We start from the raw sequence: 21,252 nt of genomic DNA on the forward strand, positions 1-21,252 counted from the left end.
ACATAGACATCCACAAGAGTTTGATAGTTACCAGCACTGGTTTAACACAGATGAACAATCTTACCTAATGCAAATTCTAGCTGCTAGAAAAGACATATTTGGGATGTAATTGGAAAGGACTTGATACAGCTTCTAGTTTTTAAAGACTAGGTTGAAACTTGTGAGTATCCAGTATCTGCCTAATGAAGGAGACTCACCCTTTGCTATGGGATGCTGGCTGCCAGTTGTAACAGGAGACTTGTCAGACTGCAAGTCTGCACCCAAGCCAGATATCCCTTAGGGTAGTCTGCAACCGGCTGAGGGACAAGTGCTGTTCTGTCTTGTGAAAGAGAGACCCAGAGAATGCACTCTGTCATGCTGTCTCTTTCCTTAAACACATCTGCCAGGAGCAACAAATTAATATATTTAATGAGACTTTATTATTTGGGCTCTAGACTCCGTCTGAGGCACATCTGTGATCATGGGGTCTAGGGAGAAAAGGTGTTATGTTTCTTTACAGTTTCAGTAAATCACGAATCTAACATTGGTCTGGGCTGTCTTAAGATATCTTAGCCCTGCATCAACTGCAGGCTGCTCACATGCTCAGTTTCATCGCTTCTAATCACTCTGTGTCACATATTTGCAGATATGGAAACTGGATGGATGGATGAACCTAGAGTGGTGGTCAATGGTGTCACATTAAGTTGGTGGCTGGTCACGAGTAGTATTCTCCAGGGCTTGGTATTAGGTTCAGTGTTGTTTAATATGACTGGGGGTTGTTTAGTCTGGAGAAGAGAAGGCTCAGGGGGACCTTATCACTCTTTACAACTGCCTGACATGAAGTTGTAGTGAGGTGGGTGTCAGTCTCTTCTCCCAAGGAGGAAGTGGTAGGACAAGAGGAAACAGCCTCAAGCTGCACCAGGGAGGTTTAGATTGGATATTAGGAAAAAATTCTTCACTGAAAGAGTAGCTGTGCATTGGAACATGCTGCCCAGTGGGGAAGTGATAGGATCACCGTCTGGAAGTGTTCAAAAACTGTGTAGGTGAGGCCCTCAGTGACATGGTTTAGTGGTGAAGTTGGCAGTCCTGGGGTAACAGTTGGACTTGATGATCTTAAAGGCCTTTTCCAAGCTAGCTGATTCTATTATATATTTCTTTGATGAGCTACAGAGGGATTTTAGTGCAGGTACAGAAATACAAACTCAAATTCAAAGCAGAGCAAGAAGCGAGGACAAGAGACTTAGAAAAAGGCAGTCTAGCAGTGTTGAGCACAGCTAGCTATATCATCTGATTGAGAGATACGTACATTTGAGATAAGGGAAGAGTGATGTAGGAGTAGCAGCATTTTCTATATAGATGGCTGGACAAAGCAAGGCTATGTGATTTACATATCCCTTGTCTGACTTGTGCTTGCCCACTTTGGGGGCTAGATAGCTTGGAGGGGGAGGTAGGGATGGTAGGTGGGATTACTGTGACACCACAGCTTTCTTAAATAGAGACTTTTGTTCTCTGCTGCCTTGCATCCAGAAATGTATTAGCAGTCACCTTAAACAGGAAAACACAACTAGCTCAAGAACAAATTCTACCCATGTTTTATGGTGTGTCCTGTCTTAAATGCAGTAACTGGTAAATGTTTCTTGTTTGCCCTTTCATGAGTCCAGTTCTTTCCAGCTTCAGCTATTCGAATTTAAGGCAGTAGAAAGAAGTAATCAAGCTAAGCTAGTCTCTCTCTATCGCTATTTTATGGTGTAGTCTTTTATAAGTTGTGAGGAGTTGCTCATGGACTGAATTAATTTCTTGAGACTTCGCTGGCTCAGCCAGAATATATAAGACATGATCCATTTGTGCTTGTGCTGATGGAAATGTTATTGCTTCTATAGTATGGTTCTACCTAACAAAATGCAACACAAGTACAAATTGCCAGGGGAGCAGTATTAAGAATTTATAGTCTCATCATAGCTCTGTAATTGGGCTCAACAATGAAAGAAGAAAGGGCGGTGTTATAAATGAAAGGAATATTTCTCATTTGCCTCTCTCCAAGGCCACAGACATTGTGTTACGGTTCTTTGAAATATGCTGAAGATAGCACGTTAATAAAGCATATGCAGTTAGATGCCACTAACATCGTGTTATTTGCTCAACAGCCAAGTGAGGATAGCAAAATTAGTTTATGATCTGGCAACCATCTAATTATTTCTGAGGAAGCCTTTCAAGCTTCTTTATAACTTGGGAGTCCTTTACTATCACATTGCAGTTGTGTCTGGAATATGCATTATAATTCCGTGCCTTGTCTTTCTTGCGTAAGATAAAATCAAACCTTATTAAAACCCTACGCAAGTATGTTGTAGCTGCTTGGAATCCTGAAGTCACCCTGTTCACCTGATGGTATGTTTTCAGGCTTTTTTAAAACATCATAACCAGCTTTACTGACCTGGTGATGGAGTACACAGCCTTTGACTGGGTACATGACCCAGGTTTTGACCCAGGTCCATGACCCTCTGCTTTCCTGACACATCTCAGGGGATGGATGTGTGCTTCTGAGGACAGGATGGGCAGATCTCAAATGCCACTGATTTCTGTTGTGATACCGGCTTCCTCAGGGATGCCTTGGTCAACTGAGGACCTTGGCTGTTGTAGGTTTGTGCTTTGCATGGGTCTGTGACAGGGTTAATTACTACGCTTCACAAAGTTTCAAATGACTGTCATATAAAGAGCAGAAGGCTGGTTGTATCAGTGGTTGGGCCAACATGGCAATATTTGAAGCTCTAAATGTAAGTATTTTCTTTGTTGGCATCTAAATTACTGTTTTCTAAGAAGGCAAGACAATAATGTAGCCTGAAAGCATAGATTTTGCTGTATCATTCTGAACCCAGAAGTGCTTCTGCTTAATCTCTGTGCCGCAACTCAGCAGCCCTGTGCTTCCCACAAGGCTGATGCTACAAGCTGGGAACCTTTGCACAGTGTTGCGAGAGCCACAGGTGAAGCTGCTTTAGATTGTAGCACTCCCCAAGAAATCCATATAGGGAGGGAGCACAGGGATCCAGGAAGTCAGAGGCTACCAGATTGCTGGGTGAATCAGCCCAGCTGATGCAAAGGTATCTGGAGGACCGAGGGTTCAATAGGCTTTCAGCTGGCACCGCATCAGGGATGCAGGAACATGCAGGCAGGCTCCAGAAAGCCCTGGCAATGCAAAAGATGAACAGCAGTTCAGTGATGCCAAGGACTCACTGTCTCCAACTGGCTTACTCCACAGAGTGAAACTGCTTATGCACAGGAGCAATGGGGAGACTAAGGCAGAGCAATGTCTCTGCATGGTTCTCCAGGATGTCTTGAGAGCCCAGCTCAATGCTCCCTACCAAGCCATTACAGCAGTCAAATGGCCCTACAGCTCTTCCACAGTCCTTCCTTATCCTTGCCGTGGCATGCCCCAGCCTGGGGGCAAGTTTGTGTTGGCTGCCTGGGCTGCAGACTGCACTTTGTGAGAAAACGAGCAATCCTTACTGAAGGATGCGGAGTTTAATTGCAACACATGTAAGGATTTGAAAGTAATTCAGTCCTGAAGAGAAACAACTGCTCTTTTTCAGAGGAAAACACAGTCAAAATTTATAGGGGGTGGAAATTGAGTCCTATTCATAAATCAGTAGGACCCATGGTAAGGCTTGAAAAAGCTGTAGAATTTTTTGCTTTCCCTGGAAAACCAGCCTATCTCTTACCATAGCAGGCACATAAATTGCTGTTGAATTATATAAAAGGTGCTGAAACTCTCCTGTTTTCTAAAAGGGAAGAATTACAAAATAGTCATAATTATATCGTATGTCACACAAAAAGGTGTTTAGAAAGTCATATGTGCTTTGAGTAAGTTACAGAAAGCAGTTCTCAGTTCTGTAATGTTTCCTATGTTTTTCAGATATGCTCCATCTGCATTCTCTTCTGTAGAAATGGGACAGTCCATAAACAGCAGCAGACCATTTGGCTGTCCTTATCCTGAAACACCTTTTCATTGTGCCTAAAAGAATACCTTCTCACAGTCAGGTGCTGCTGCTTTTTATTTCTTACGCTGAGCCCATCTGCCCACCGGTGTCCTGATGCTGTTGTTCCTTGGTACCTCGATTGTTTTTTGGGGCAGGAGCCTGTTCTTTGCTTTTAACTTGTACTGGTTAGAAACTGTTAGTCCTGATCTATAGCTGAAGGATTAGGCCAAAGCCAAAGGGCATCAGAAATGTGCTGTAGAGACTGTTACATTCCTTCCATTCATCTTCAGCAACCCCGATGGCCAGGGAGGAGTGGGTGAACCAGAGGAGTCGTTGCAGAGGCTGCGCCATGGTAGAGGCCCAGCTGTTACTCACACTGGCACTTGCCAACCTTAATGGGAAAAGCCAGGGAAGCTGAAGGGAATTTATTTGTCAAATACCGCTCATACTTATCTGGAAAGTGTGATCCATCAATCAAAACTTTGAGAGACACTGACATAGGCACTAGCCCAGCAAGCATGACAAATGAACAGAATAAGAAAGAAAATGAAGAGTTCAAGATATGCCTGAAGTTACACAGAGAATTAAGCTGCAGTCCACTTTTCCAAGGTAGTTGAGTAAAGAAGTTTCTCTAGGATTATGCTTTTTAGAACACAAGAAAAGGAGCAAGAAAACTCCTCAGGGATATTTTTTGCTGGTAGCACAGCATCCCACGAAGGACACTGGAAATAGAAAGCCTGCTGTTTCCACTAAGAGAACTTCTCAGTAGCTGTCTGTGACGTTCTAAGCATATAGCCTTGCCCAAGATTTAATTCTGGTGTAGCCTGACATGAGAGGTGAGCCTCTCTTGGGCTAGTACTAAATGCAGCTGGTACTAAAATGTACTACTTGCCTACAAGAAATCTGGAGAGGGACTTCTTACAAGGGCAGGTACTGACAGGGACAAGGGGGAATGGCTTTAAACTGAAATAGGGGAGATTTAGATTAGACATTAGGAAAAAATTCTTCCCTGTGAGGGTGCTGAGGCGCTGGCACAGGGTGCCCAGGGAAGCTGTGGCTGCCCCATCCCTGGCAGTGTTCAAGGCCAGGTTGGACGGGGCTTGGAGCAACCTCCTCTTAGTGGAAGATGTCCCTGCTTATGGCGGAGGGATTGGAACTGAATGAGCTTTAAAGTCCCTTCCAACCCAAAGGAGTCTGTGATTCCATAAGAAGATCCATTTTCAGCTCTAAGGGAGATACAGTGCCTCAGAAGTGTGGGTGCAATGCTGTGCATTGCTTTTGGGGAAAATGAACATGTTTGCACAGGATTCTGGAGCAAAGATACTCTTTAAACTGTACCTTATTATCTTGCTGGTCTCCCTTCTTCCTGCATCTTCCTTCAGGCTCCCTCTGGTGTTTATAGTCTGTATTACTAGCACCTTCTCCAGTCCTCTTTCTGGCTTAAATTTACAGTAGCCTAAGTTGAGCAACTGATATTTTTATGCTCATATATGCAAATGGGAGCTTTCAGTTTGCTTTAAACACTACACTTAGTTGACCCAACTGTTTTTTTTCTGCTTTAGACTATTACCATTCAGAGAATTGAAAATTCACTTTCCCTGAAGCCATGTATTTCTGCTTGGTAAACGAAATGCTGCCTGAGGATTGGCATCAAACAGTTTGCCTGTACAAACTATCCCACTGCTGCAGATCTGGCTGTGGGAAATGTAAGCAACAAGTCCTAAGCATATTTGCAAATACCACACTCGGGCTACTATCAGTTTATTTCAGCAGTGTTTGCTCCTCTTTCCAGCCCTGGCTAAGCAGAAAAGGCTGTTGAAAGTAGAGTATTAAGAGCTGAATTATGGGTTTTAACACTAAGACTCTCATAGAAATGATATCCTGAGGCCATTCTCACGTTACAGTAATTGCATGCATAAAACCCATCCCCAGCAGCACTCAGCAGGCCAATTCCACTCATGAACTCCAGCATGAATTTTGGTTCTCTGTGAATTATCCTGCTCTCCACCAGCAATCTGTTACACTTGTTTTGTACCAGTCTGCCACAGTTCCTGCCTGTGGAATGAAACACTTTGCAGCAATACTCGGTTTTGGCAGCATGGAACAATTTGCCAAGCAGGGCTCATGCTGTCTCTCTATGCTGAGCACTGTGTAGTCTAACTTTCAGGCACCAAGCTACTTCTAAAAGAAGTGTTTCGCCTTCCTTTAAAATAGCTGGAAGGGAAGGGTTGTTTAAGAACAGGTCTATACATGCCAGACATCCTATCCCTAGCAGCAGCAGATGTCTGCTCTCTGTGTTGGGCAGCAGCCTGCGTTTTTGGGGCAGAGAGAGATGTGCTTGAGCTGCCACAGAGGTTGTCCAAAGGAGGCAGATGGTGCAAGGTGGTGTGATGTGGCTATGGTGGCGTGCTTGGGATGTAGCCTCTAAAGTGAGATCAAGGCCAGATCTGGGCCCCGTAGCAGTCGGAACACAAGGTGGAATATGGAAAATGTCAAAGGAAAAAAAGGCATCACAGTTCTTGTCATACTGATCTTCTTTTATGTATATATATATATATATATATATATATATATAAAATAATTTGCTGGAATTATTTTGTTCTTAGAATGATTTTTGCAGCAGTATCCTCCTCCCTTAAAACTCAGACGATTGATTTCTAACCTTTGTGGGAGTTCTCAGACTGATTTCAATAAGCTTTTTCATAGTTATCATCTTTATTATGAAAAACTATGTCCTGAGATGTTATATACCCCAGGGGCAGCAAACCTGCTGTGCAGTTCAATGGATTATAATGCAACTCACTAACGTGCTTGAAATAATGAGGTTGCTCTGTTCAGTGGGGTATGATGAAAAATAGAAGCTACTGCTGAGAGCTTGGATTTGATTTAAATTCCGGACAGAAAAGGTTCCCTGTTAGAATACCATTGCAGGTTACTATGTTTGTGTAATCTTTGACTTCCATTTTATGCTGGACAATGAAGAGGCTAGAGGAGATCTTTTTAACTTCTGCCCAATGCATATGAATAGTATGTTAAGCTGAGGCCTTGCACCCTTCTGGTGCTGTTGGAAGTAAATGTTGGATTGCACTGATCTGAACAGAGAGAAATGGTGGCTATTCTGGAATCAGTGAGAGATCTGAGCTTTGCATTCAGTCGGACCGAGTGTCAGGGTTCTCAGGTCTAACCCTCTTGCAGGCAACCCCTACCTCTTTCTTAGTATGGGAAGAAAAGAAGGAGCTGAGCTGATCCCTTCCCACTCCTTGTCTGTCTGGAAGTTGTGAAACTATACAGATTTCTTTAACTAGTGCGAAGCCTTTATAGCTTCCCTTCAGCTTCAGTCCTCTCGCCTCTTCAGCGTAACTGGTAGACCATCTTTCTGTAGATGATTTATATGGTCTCATAACTGTTTTCTGCTTAGTAGTAGAAGCTGATTTGTCAGATAAACAGCTCTGAGGCAGTGATACCTTTGGAGAAAAATCTGCTGAGATAAAAAGGTGCCCGTTTTACAGAGTTTTTTAGCCATTGCCTGGACCTAATTGGATCTTACAAACCCAGCGTGTGAGATGACCTATATCCCTTTTAAAAGAATGCTTTCCTCATAGCACTTAGGCCTTGACATAAACACTAATGAATCCATAAAACATCTCAGCATCTGGCACAGGAGCCTTCAGGGCGTCAAGCAAAACAGGAGACAAATAGAAGTGCTCTGTGTACATAAGGTTGCGGAGCTGGCTGTGCCTGCCAGTTAACTGGATTTAATAACCTGCAGAAGTCCATGTTATTTCTGTTTAGGGTTGATGTATAATTTGTTTGGACTGGTTTTCTCCTTTATAGATGTCTAGCTTTACAATTAGATGTGCAGTTTAAGGTAGCTGCTCTCTCCTATTTACAATTTAACCCAAGAGGGTTGATTTTCCCCTTTCACAGGGCCGGGGTGGCAAAGGAAGCATCTATGTGTGGGCCTCTGGAGATGGGGGCAGCTATGATGACTGTAACTGTGATGGTTATGCATCAAGCATGTGGACAATCTCCATCAATTCTGCTATAAATGATGGACGGACAGCTCTGTATGATGAAAGCTGCTCTTCAACCTTAGCTTCCACCTTTAGTAATGGGAGGAAGAGAAATCCGGAGGCTGGCGTGGTGAGTCCAGATATTATTGTGCTGTTGCTGCTGTCTTTGTGCACTTCCACAACCTATTACAACTCTGATTTGGAGCAGCAGATGGCTCTTTGTTGAGATAGATGTTTTCTCATCTGCAGTACATGATGGTGCCAAAACTGTCAGCTGAGGCGACGCAGGATTAAAATTGAGAACAACAATGATCTTCCATCTCATAGTGCTTCATAGAGTTGGTACTTTTCTTTATCAGAAACCAGATTTGGAAGTTCAATTGCTCTCTTACCAGAGGAGGGTGTGGGAAAAGGCCTCTGTAAAAATCTAAATTAAAAGTGTCAACATTTGAGATCATACTTGCTTGTACTGGCAGAGCAGTCATGAACCAGACTGCTTCTGTACTACAAGCTGTAGAGAGCAGAGAGACATTGAGTCACCCACAGAGGAAACATGGGGGTTTAGATCACCCTCAGTCTCCCATTGAGCAGTGTGGAGCATCATACTCAAGTCCCCTTCAGATCCATACCCATATGCAGTTTCTGTTCAAATGTAATTGGGATTCTCTTCCACCATACTGATCACTGCTCTTCAGCATCTTCAGACTAGCCAGGACATAGTCTAATTCACACTGTGGAAAATTCAGGTGTAGTAACTCAAGGTAAGTTTTTGCCAAAACCTTTTATACGTTTTCCGTGGCCCTCTCTCAAAGACACATTTTGTAATCCTCACTGCCCATGTGCAGCAGCAGAGGGAAAAATACTGGTTTCTGTCTTGATATCAGCTCTGTGTTGATATCAGCCAAGATGATCTGTGGCACTTTTGTAATTATCCCCATAAAACGTGTTTCTAAGATTTCCTTCTGGTTTGTTCTAGTGACAAATCTGCACTTTGTCATTTTGTCACTGTCAGACACTATCAAAATTCTGCTATCAGAAGATAGCAGCCTGCTACTGCTGCTGGTTCTGGAGTTGCACAAATGTTAGAAAGCTTGATGCTGTTTGCAATTCTAGTTTCAAATACTTCTGACAACCACAAGGGAATTTAAGGCCTTTGGTTAAACTGTGTTTATAGGAAATAAATGCCATCTATATGAGTTTATGAGTTCTGAGCGTTAGTGAACATTGGTTTACTACATCATGGTATTTACGCTTTCTGTAACTACGTGTCATTGTGGTTTTAAAGTTACACACTAAGAAAAGAGATCCTAGGCATGAGCACACAATTACTCTGAAGAGCCAGGGCACAAACTGCCTCTTTCTGTATGTTTCTGAGTCTGTAGCTGCAAGGAAAATGGACTAGCTGTTTTCATTAATTACATCTGATATCATTGCAGGCTACAACAGATTTGTATGGCAACTGCACCCTGCGTCACTCAGGAACGTCTGCAGCTGCCCCTGAAGCAGCCGGAGTGTTCGCCTTGGCCCTGGAGGCTAAGTATGCTGTTGAGAAATGCCTTGTGAGCTCTAGAGAGGAGAGGGCCTGCGGTTTGTTTAATGTTGTTCATCATTGAAATTGGCTGGCTGTGGCACGGGGCTAGAATGAGCAGCTAACAAGCTGCCTGCTACAGTAGTGATGGGCACGGTAACTTCCAGATGGAGCAACAGCCTTGCCAAAGCCACAGAGCAGATACAGTCTGTCTGTCTTGCTCTCTCTGTGTCCTCTCCATCCATCCACTGCTTCCCAGGGGTTTGTCTTCTCCAGCACTGTTTGGAGGGAGGGATTATTAAATTTCTCCACGTATCCAGTGTAGAATGCCCAGCCTACAAAAACATAAGAGGAAACCTACAGTATCAACAGGACTTCATCTTGTGCCACATCCTGTCTACAATGACAGATGCTTAGGGGAGAGTACAGCAAATGGGGATTAAGAGTGATCTTTCAACAGCAGCTTTGGCAATCAGTGGTTTGGAGAGAGAGCAGTCAGCCTATCCTGTTTAATAGCCATGGACAGATTTGTCTTCCTTTAATTTGCCTCACTTTTCAACTTGTCTGTATTTGGCACCTGTGACATCAGTGGCAGTGAGTTCTACAATAACATTTCTTGATGGTGGGGAATGTTTCCTTTGATTTTTCCTTAACCCACTGGTGGTGATTTGCTTCTGTGCTACATAATTGCTCTTTTATGTTAAAGAATAAATCACGTCTATTTACCATCTCCATGCCATTCACAACATTCACAACGTAGAGCCCTAGAATGTATCTTCCTTCATTATCTTCTTCTCTAATGATTGAGATAAGTTTTCCTTACAGTAACCTATACCATCTTTTTACTCTATGTTAAACTGTTTTACCAAGTAGAGGAAACATTTGCTCAGTTATACAGCTTCAGTTGCTGTAACCAAGGCATGAAGGGAGCACTATCTATATAGTTTTCTTAAGCAGTGCAGAAGAATGAAGATTTGGCAGAGGAGGCGAAGTTTATATCATTAGCAGAGCAATGATTGTTGTGCTCAGGGAATTACTTTGGCCAAGTATCATTTTTCAGATTTTATATTCATAAAACATGCATGCCCAGTGTTTAACTTCGGATGATCATTCCTTGTGCTATCAATCCCATTCTGTAGGACAGCCACCATGTAATAAATTAGTATGGCCATAAAAATATAAAGGTTTAATGAATTTTCTCATCACTGCATATTTAACCTGGGCTACAACCTTAATGATTATCATTCATTCAGGCTGTCCATGAAGACTGGTATTACTCTTGCAAACTATCATGACTTTAGACTAATACCCGTGGTTTGCAATTGAGTTTCTAGCTTTTGCTGAGGAGGCAGGGGAGAGAAAGAGCTGTCAGTGTCGCCTATCTCCTTCCAGGCTGGCTCTGTTAAATTGTATTGTGTGGAAATAGCCTGGATGAGCTCCACTGGCCTTCACAGGAACAGCTAACAATCTCTGGTGCAGAGTCCTCTTGCCTGCAATCTGCCTGTCAGTTCTTGTACAGTGTATGTCTGACATGTCCCTAAAACCAGACCAATCTGTGAGATGGAAAGATGGAAATGTACAGCTCCAAGATCCGTAGCAGCTCTTAAAAGATTTCATTAAGAACGGTGTATGTGATATCTGATTTTCAGCTATATCTTGTGTCACCTTGGAAAAATGACAGTAATTGGCTATTCTGGTGTACATTCAGCATGCACACATGCTTATTACTTGGGGCACAGAAAGCTGAAAAGCGGATCCTTTTAGGTTGATGGCTTGAATCAGACATATTGTAATGTTGAAAGAGTTCATCATAAAACAACTGGAATAGCTTTAGTTATGTAGAATTAGAATGTCAGTTCTAAAGCTTCCAGAATAATAACTTAGAAGTGCCCTTCCTGTCATCATAATCACTGCAAATCTAGGAACACAAGAGCTGATGATGAAAAATGATCATCGAATCTAGACAAATGTTACTTGACTACATCCATCTATGCTAGTATATCATGGGTGACAAACCTCTGCCATACCTTATAATGCAAATTTGCAGTCACCCACAGCCCAGCCCATATGCCCATATTCACAGAATACTGAAATTACTCATTCTGGGTGAGTCTCATAGGTCTGTGGGAAAAGCAGAAGGAGCAGGCAAGGAAAAGAGGGCAAGATGTAAGAGGAAGGCAAGGTGACACTTTGTCATCATCTTTTTCTTTTTGTATTCTCAGGATCTGGTGTAATATCCTACTCATTTTATTTGCTTAAAAATTGCATGGTGGATCTGTGTGTAGTTAAAAGCAGTTGTTTCCTGGGAGACAATCAGAAATTATTTTGCAGTTTTGGGGACTATATTTTGGGGAAGCACTATAAAATTAAAACCTATTCCTGTTCCCACTGAAATCAACAGGATCTTTGTTATCGATATGTGTATAGATACAATTTCTGTGTGATGCATAGAAACAAATTTCACCAAAAGGCTTACTCAAACACACTGTCTTACTTTAATTTCTTTAATATCTGCTTGGAAATACTGTACTGTTTGTTTTCCACGGTGCTCTTCCACAGCTTGGATCTTACCTGGAGGGATATGCAGCATCTGACAGTGCTCACCTCCAAGAGGAACCAGCTTCATGACGAGGTTCATCAGTGGCGCAGAAATGGCGTGGGGCTGGAATTCAACCATTTGTTTGGCTATGGTGTCCTAGATGCAGGAGCAATGGTTAAGATGGCAAAAGACTGGAAGACTGTTCCAGAGAGATTCCATTGTGTTGGAGGGTCAATACAGGAACCTGAGTAAGTGAATAGTCTAGTGTATGTGTTCAGCGTCTTCCAGGCTTTTAGGAGACCATAAGCATGCAAATATATTGGCAAAGACACAGGTAGTCAAATAAACATAATGGAATTATTATTCTAAGAGAGCCTATTACCAGAAGCATTCAACTATTCCAAGTATTGATAAAATAAACTACATGATCTTTCAGTTCCTGGTTTGCTGGAGGAGTGCATTCTACAGCTCAGCTGTATGATCACTGCTAGTGCTAGCAGTGTTAGTAGAAACATCCATTTCTTCTGGGTACTGAAAGGTATGTTTGTGCCAACGTTTCTGTGAATAAAGCCCCTGTGCACAAGTGAAAATCTGTGAGGCTGGTACTGTAAATTACATAAACTGTTGCCACATGGAATGTCTGTCATCCAGGTCATATCTCCTTGTGATATATTCCAGCAGACAGTTTTTCCCCCTGAAGGCTGAAACAATCATCCACAGGTACCAGTGATTCAATCTGAACACTACTGCATTAAATTGTGTTTGGTTTACGATGTTCTTCAAATCTCTAATTGCAGGCTAGGTAGTCAAATTATTTTCTGATTTACTTTCATGTGCTAAAGTGTATGAGTCAACAAGTGAATGAATTAATACTAATTGACTGCAACAGCTATAGTTCAGTTTTAATTATTTGAAATACTAACCTAATAATGGCCAATTTATGTCTATACCATTTGAAATTTGACTTTTCAGTGCTATTTTTGAAGGCATCATTATTCTCTTGGAAAAGGAAAGCAGACCAGATTGCCACCCTGGCACATAGCTCAGCCAGGTAAAGAGTAAGTTTGTTCCCAGCCTTCCAGGTGGGTTTGTATTGGCAGGATCCAAGGTTATACACCTGAGATCTGAGTTTTAATTTTTCTGGGCTATGTGTGCTCACAGGTAGGAAACAAGTAAGAGAGTGCTGAAGCTCATTTTGAGCTATATTTAGTTTATTCATAATTTAATTGCAGACAAATAATCTCATTTATCTTAGAGGCATGGGGGTTATCAGAGAGGAAGAGAAAAAATGTCTTTTTCTAGGCTTGGCTCCATGCTTCAGAGAACGTGGTAGAGGTATTCTGGCAACAGACTGAGCCAGAGTTGGGCAAGTAGTATTGTCTCCTTCTGACTTTGTTTTTGTGTCCTGTTTCTGCTGTTGAGGAGATAGAAATGCAGAGGTGATGATGTATTTCCTCCAGCCCAGAGATCTGGAACTACAGTAAAGCTTCCCTATTGCTGTCATTGCCCAACAAGCTCCAGAGTTGAGAAATACTCTGCCTTGTATTGGTCTCTTTTGAGAACAGCACCCAGAAGAGTCTTTGTGCTTACAGCACAAGGATTTGGAAAATCAGTCACTACCTAAACCTCCTAACCCTACTGCAATATAATGTCAGTGTGTGATCTGAACAGGTACCCCCTATAGTTACCTGACACATCTATATGTTAACAGGACTGCTGTAATATTTACATCCCCCAAGAAAAATGTCACTGACAGGAGATATGCATCCTGAATTGCAACATCTACATTTTCTTAATTACCCTGCAATAAACTAGTGAAGTCAGGCATCTCCAGAGATTCCTTGGAAATGAAAACTGCACTGCACTGCTGCCATTCATAATTGGCTTATTTTTCTACTTTGGCCTTACATTTTCTCTATATATTCTATAGATGTTTATATAAGTATAGATACTTGTGTATATAAAATACATACTCAGTACAGATTTAGGTAGAGGTGAGTAGTTGATACAGAGGTAAATACCAGAGCAACATTGTGAAATAGCAGAAACAGGACAGAAAAGAATTTACAGCCTAGAATATACAGTGTGCTGAAAGCAATCAATCAGAATTTAAAGTGCAGCACTTCTCTGCTGCCTGGAGAAACAATTGTAAGTTACAGGAACTGTCCCTGTAAAGGGATTTTTGTTGGGTCAGCAAGAAGAAATAAAATGGACAAGTCTAAATCTGTCTGGAGATACAAAGATGGTTTAGGACATCCTATTCCATTAGCTGAGGAACAGCAGCATGGGAGTGTGCTTCTTGAGAGCTGTTAGCCCCCCTGCTCCTCTCTAACTGGGTACTACATTTCATGTAAAAATGAATGTATCCTATACATATATATAACAATTGGGCAGCAGCACACTGTGGGGGTGTGGAAAACCCATGTCCTCCTCTGCTCCTTTCAAGTTAGACTTTTGCTACCATCGCTGGTTCATTTAGGATGTTTGGGACAGTTACCTGGACTATAGTAAATAGTCTAGTAAAGAAAAGAGTGTTGAGTGCTAATTAATAGGAAAAGAAGAAACAGAGCAAGACTATTCTCATGTGTTCTAGAGAGCTGAGATAACTTTTACATTGCAGCACTTCAGAAGGCAGAGAGAAAAGCTGTCTGCAGTTGTCAGGCTGTCTGCAAAGCAGGTGGAATGGTAATACTGCTCTTATTTCTTTGGCATTTGGTGTTGAGAGGTAGGAGAGAGTAACACCGGTGTCCTCCCTCATGTGATGTCATCCCTCCTATAAAGGAGATGTGGAGCACAAGCACAACTGTTTGACAAAGTATTGTCTAGTGTGTGAGGGCTGTGAGACAATGTGAATTCAGATTGATTTGAGGGTGATGCTTCCCATGCAGGGAAATGACAAGTGTGTGGCAACTGTGAGATTATGATCCTTCACCTCTGGCTGCGTTATAGTGCATTTCCTTGTGCTTTGGCACACAAAATAAATCTCAAGGGTATTGTAATTATATGTTCAAATATTTTAGCCATGCAATATTTCTGTTATACCAGCTTCTGCTGCAGGGCATTCATAAGATTCAGAACCACATAGGCTTATGTTAAACAGCAGTTTAAGGTAAGTGTTTAAATGCCTTGAGGACCTGAATGTCTTTTTACTCTGGAAGCACTCCCAAGCAGGCAATAGTCTTACGAAAGGGGGCAGACACTGGCCTGATCCAATAAGTGATGTAGGAAACTAATACCTGGAGCTCATCTCAAGAATAGAATTCCTGGAAGCTAAGCTTGAAGGAAATGCTTTGATTGGTCTCTGAAGGACACAGTATTTCATTAGCAAAGGGAAAGGCTGGTACTCATTTATTTTGAGAAGAAAGTATTAATTACCACAGTATGGTCAATGACCTTTAACAGGGACTCTATATTTTACTGCAAAAGCTAGCTCAGGGAGAAGGCACTAGAAGAGGTAATGACAAGCTGACTTCATGACTTACTTACTCCCTTTTTTAATGATTGTAGTAATTCTTGTCTTTAAAGTATTTCCTTTAGACAGAGGAAAGTGTCACCCTGCTCAGCAGGCTGATGGTGAAGACAGAGAATTCTGTTTACGCTTGCAATGTATTTTACCAGCCAGTTTCTGAGGCAACTGGTATTTGCCAGTTACATCCTGACCCTGTGGGGTTTAGCAGGCACTTGGCACCTTTGGGCTGGTGCTGAGATCCCAAACAGAACTGCCCAACACATAGTGGCTACCGGCCTCCTTTGCAAGAGTTGGGAAGGTTTGGATGCACCTTGCTCAAACCCAACGTGCTCTTGCCTCTTCCTTAGAGGCACGCTTTGGATGTCTCAGGTGTTTCCTCAACCACATGGGGAGCAAACACTGCGGGTGCCCAGCACAAAGAGAGCCAAACTGACCAGTGTAAAATTGCACCCTGTTGTCTGTAATTCACCCCATTAACAAAAGTTGGTGAGACCTTTAAAAGCTGTGACTGCACAGCCCATCACGAAGTGGTTTGTCTTCTCCTGTGCGCCACTTCCAGGCGTCGTGTCCTCAGGTGTCTGACTGTCTCCAACAAGGAGCCCTGTGCTGATAACAGGGATCTGCTTTCTGTTTGATGACAGGGTCCTCACAAAATAAATGCAGCAGGACTGAGCCTGTGCTCTATCTGCAGGTCTAGCTTACTGGTTACACTTGGGACAGATGTCCTTCAGTTAATCGTGTGTTTGCCTTCCTAAGGGCCGAGGTATAATAACCAATAAACTTGTGACTTTAGGTGCAGCACTTTGTCACCTCAGTAAACAAGTGTGACTTCTTTCCCCACTGTGTGTGCTCCTCCTGTACAGGAGCATGGCAACAACAGCAGTTTTCATGAAAAATAGTTTTCAAATGAGGTTCCCATATTAGGTGAGGCTGTAGGCTTTTATGCATCTGTGCTGAAGTTCTGTGCCACTAGCCTCTGTCTTTTGCTTGCTGCTGTCTTTTTAAGGTGACTGTCTGACATGACTGACTGCTCCTGGTTCTTTTACTGAACATACACATTATTGTGCAATTAACCAATATGGTAGTGATAAGTAAAGGCAACTATTGAATGTATGTTACTGTTTCTTAAAGAGTGGTATGCCCTTCTTAACTGTATTCTTTCTCTCTTTGTGGGTGCACAGTTCCTAATGTATTTTCAAATCAAGGCTTGATACCATTTTCGAAAAAGAATGTTCTTTTCCTGGCTAAGTTTGCAACTATTTCCTTACTCTTCCACGCATTAATAGGGAAAATAGCACGGTTTTTTCTGTGAGGCACCAAACCCCAGTAGTTTTTGCATGAACCATCTCGTACTCTGTATATCCTTTTAATTCACTTAATTATCTTTTGACCTGCAGAAAGATCCCACCAAGTGGCAAGCTGGTCCTCACGCTTACAACTGATGCTTGTGAGGGGAAGGAAAACTTTGTCCGATACCTGGAACACGTCCAAGCAGTTATAACTGTAAATTCCACTAGGCGAGGGGACCTCAACATCAACATGACCTCACCGATGGGAACAAAGTCCATTTTACTGAGCCGGCGCCCCAGGGATGATGACTCCAAGGTGGGTTTTGACAAATGGCCTTTCATGACCACACACACTTGGGGAGAAGACCCCCGAGGCACCTGGGCTCTAGAGATTGGGTTTGTTGGCAGTCAGCCTCAGCGGGGCGTGCTGAAGGAGTGGACACTGATGCTGCACGGGACTCAAAGCGCACCATATATAGACCAAATAGTAAAAGATTATCAGTCCAAACTGGCCATGTCCAAGAAGGAAGAGCTGGAAGAAGAATTAGATGAAGCAGTGGAGAGAAGCCTGAAGAGTATACTGAGCAAGAACTAGTGCTGTTCTGCATGATGTTGTCTTTCCTTCCCCAGATCCCTCTACTCAGCTTTCTACTATCCAAACCTCTGTGTTAGACATATTACAATGATTGTCTCTGTAGCCAAATTATCACACTTTCTTGATTTTAAAGTCTTATATCTCGTCAATGATTATTTTAATTACTGAAGCAATCCTTTTTTTACTCTAAGCCACAAATATACTGTCCCCCACCAAATACTATGTACAGTTTGTGACTGTAAATTATTTTTCTTTGTGTCATACAAATAGGTAATAGCCTGCAAAAAAGTTGATGGCTTTTCCCTTCATATTTTTGTGGTTAAATGTTGTTTGTATTAAAAAGGAAAAAAAAAAGAGTGAATTTTAACATTGGCCGTTGGTGATAATGGGCACATTTCTTAAAATTATTGTGAGAGAGGGAATTGCAAAGAGGGTGGCTGGAGAGGTCTTTGAACGTCTAACAGCTCCTTCGGCATCATTGACTTCAGTGGGACATTCCCCACTGGGTTCAACCAAAGCAGCACTAGACCCTACAAAAAGAAATAATCCAGAGATAAGGAAAATTTACCAATCCAATTTGCAGAAATCCAGTACTTTTGAGAGTTTCCTATTAATATATATGCTTACACAACTATATACACACAAACACTTCGGCCACAGAATGGGTCAACAGGCATGCAATAAGGAAGGCAAAGCAATGCCAAAGCCGGGCGATGTGGGGAAGTGCTCTACAAACAGGGTCAGGACATTCTAAAAGCACAAGTTTCAGTTTTGTTTTGTTTTAATTTTGGCAATTTAAATCAACTTACCGTCTTACAGCAGAGCGAGCACATAAGGAATGAATGAGCTGTAGGATTTCTGGCAGCCTGTGTGCAGAAGTGCATCTGCTCGTCTCTATACCGAGATGTACGACAGCAGCACAAGCTGAGGCTGTGTCAGCATTTCCAACCATAGACCCCTGTTTTCTGGGGTTTACAACCTGGCTGTCAGGAAATTGCTGGGGGAGAAATTTAAAGGACACAGTTTCAGTCCCAAAGCAATTTTTTAATTCAGATTTCATTTTTAAAAATAGAGATCTGTTATTTTTATGTTACACAAATATATTTAAGGAGAAAAATATGCCTAAGTTATTAATGTGTAATGCAGAGTTGGCTTTCTTGGCAAATGCAGTGTGTTTGGGAAGATTTGTTGGTAATCATTGCTTTTTGCAGTTTTAAGAGTTGTTCCACCTTTGCTTTCCATACATGTGTAAAGGCAGTCTCTCTTGCCCTCAGAGTCTGCTCTGGCTATTATCACAAGAAGTAACATCCTCTTTGGTGGGGAGTTACTCATGGTAGCAACCAGTACATGTTCTCAGGTGTGAGATCCCAAATTTAACCTTGGAATAATAAAGGTTCTTGATTCTGCGCATACTTGGGCACGCATTCACAGTGAAGGACATCAGTGGACCTACCCCAATGCTAATTTTAAGCATGAACCTTAGGTCTTTGCAGGATTCAAGATCTGCTTTTTAGCAGTGACTAATTTCAGAATTTTAATATGTATTTTTAATATGCAGAGTATTAATCTAAAATGTTTTAATAAGAGTTGTCCTGGTGGATCAGGTGCATAGTAGTAAAAACACATTAAGTAAGTAAATATTTATCTAACAGATTCAAAACGTAACCCAAAGGTTCTGCTGGACATGTTTCACTTAAAAATGTGTAATTTATGCTGTTACTTCTAGTCAATATCCATCTTTTATCTTTCCATAAGAGGCCTGTTCTTTCCTTGACAAATCCAAATGCAAAATAAACAACTTAACCTGCTCAGAGTCTATGTGAATTACACTCTAAAGCTAAGACAAGCAGCCCAGCACTACTCACAGGTTCCTCATGACACGCAGCAGTCCCTTTTTACAGTTGGGACACACTGGGATACAACAGGATTCAGACAGAGAAGAATCAGACCCTGTGTGGTTTTCATTTTTGAAGTGCTCTTGGTTATTTCTTCCAGTACATTATATAGTGCCAACTGTGTTTAGCTTAGTGACAAGGACAAGATGGGGCCATCTTAAATCACAAACTGGAGTTCAGGAGGCATGAGCCAAAGCACACTGAAGTTAAAAGGCTTGGGAAGAGGTTTGCTCATGTCTTTGGAAGTGAATGGATCACACTGACAGGAGCAGGTTTCTGTGGAAGGCACCCAGATCTCAGAAAGAGCAGCATATACATATCAGAGGGAAAATCTTACCATATATATATTTATGCATACACCTGTATGCCTAAATACATACAATGCACCTGTGGTATCTCTCTCTATATATATTACATACAATATGTATATTCAGAGTATGTTACATATATTTGCTTATAAATATATATAGAATTACATACGGTATGTAATGTATGATACATACACATTATAACTTCGTGTGTGTATGTGTTCAAAGAAAGAGGTAACTGGAAGCTTTTGAAGGACTTCTAAAATGTGGGGAAAGTTTTGGACTAAGAAAAGTCTTGTGTGGAAATCTTAAATGATCATGTATGTGACTTTCCATTGCATTTATGTAATTCTGCAGTTCTCTGTTCAATCATTAAATATCTTGCAAAACAGCAAAATAACTAGATGGTTGTTCATATTTTCATAATGCTGACATAATATATTACATGAAAGATCACGATAATGAGTGATATACAGAAATGGTGAGTTTTGATATAAGTATATATAAAACTAAGTGTATATATAATACAGACATCAGATTCTTTGGGATTTTTGCATCAGGGGATTGCTGAGAAATATGTCCAGTCAGACTAAGTTTTTATGGTATTGCTGATGGAAAATAAAGTTAATTTGTTAGTATTTATAATAAAGGGGAAAATGAAGCTCATGATTTGAAACAGGTGAACACTGTTTAACTAAAGCCCTGTGATGATGTTTTATAATATGAGGAAAATAAAGAGCTGTTGTAAACTGGCAGGTCCTATCAATCATCATTGCCTATCTGGAGGTGCACGGGAGGAAGCACTCTGCTGTGAGGGGGATGACTTCCTACTCCTCTGCTTTTTACACTGATAAAGGAATTTGTATCCTGTATATGCTGGATCCAAGGATAATAAACACAGTCCTTTAAAAGAGTTGCCAGCAACAGATGAACAGTGACAGGCATTATGTTAACTCTGTGATACAGTGGGACACAGAAGATTGAGGCAGCAGGCTGGGAAGAGCTTTGGGCATTCCATGGGTCAAACCCGGTGGCTCTGAGGGCAGCTCTGGAAATGCCACATCAGTTTTATTCTGTCTGCTGTTTGGAGCACTTGGATCCACAGAAACCCCTGCGTCACTCTTCCTCCCTCCTTCCCACCCACACTTGTGGGTACTTTTTTAGCTCATGTGTTCCCACAGCACAGTTTATGTTCAATTTTGTCATTTCTTACCCCATCTGCAGCAGTAGAAAATGGCAGGGAACCTCCTGATTGCCACAGGGGAGAGAAGGTGTCTGTCTGTAGTAACCCAGGGCTCATCCCAGGCTCTGCTGAACAGATGCTTACAAATACCGTAACACTTCAGCATTTAAACTTTAGCATTTAAACACCTCATTGACAATCTGCATTTGGTACTGTATGTTTAAAGGAGAGGTTAGCCCATAAGGCATGAGATTTGCTGTACTGTCCTTATGAACAATATTAGTGGGTTGCTGTATAATTTTCGTATAGACTCACAGAAAGAAGCCCATCCTCTGCAGCCTTACTGGGCACCGTCTGTGTTTGTGGAAGGCAGGTCAGTGATTGTAGCAGAATTCAGGCCTTAGTTCTTCTTAGACTTCTGATGTTGGTGTCCATGGTGCAGCTAAGCACCAGCTTGGTTCAAGCCTTGCATCTCAGGTTGCT

General features: G+C 41.8%; 1 protein-coding gene across 1 annotated transcript in view; it reads left to right on the forward strand.

The window, feature by feature from the left end:
• Positions 1 to 20,341, forward strand: part of PCSK2 (proprotein convertase subtilisin/kexin type 2) — a 108,557-nt gene extending 88,216 nt beyond the window's left edge. The window contains exons 9-12 of the mRNA XM_062610990.1: positions 7,878 to 8,093; positions 9,400 to 9,500; positions 12,051 to 12,278; positions 16,897 to 20,341. Of these exons, the coding sequence (XP_062466974.1) occupies positions 7,878 to 8,093; positions 9,400 to 9,500; positions 12,051 to 12,278; positions 16,897 to 17,383 (1,032 nt within the window). The 3' untranslated portion in view covers positions 17,384 to 20,341. The remainder of the gene's footprint in view (positions 1 to 7,877; positions 8,094 to 9,399; positions 9,501 to 12,050; positions 12,279 to 16,896) is intronic.
• Positions 20,342 to 21,252: the final 911 nt, after the last annotated feature.

Source organism: Pezoporus occidentalis, unplaced genomic scaffold, assembly GCF_034315485.1.
Source record: "Pezoporus occidentalis ecotype Australia unplaced genomic scaffold, CSIRO_AGI_Poc_V1 ctg10, whole genome shotgun sequence".
NCBI lineage: Eukaryota > Metazoa > Chordata > Aves > Psittaciformes > Psittacidae > Pezoporus > Pezoporus occidentalis.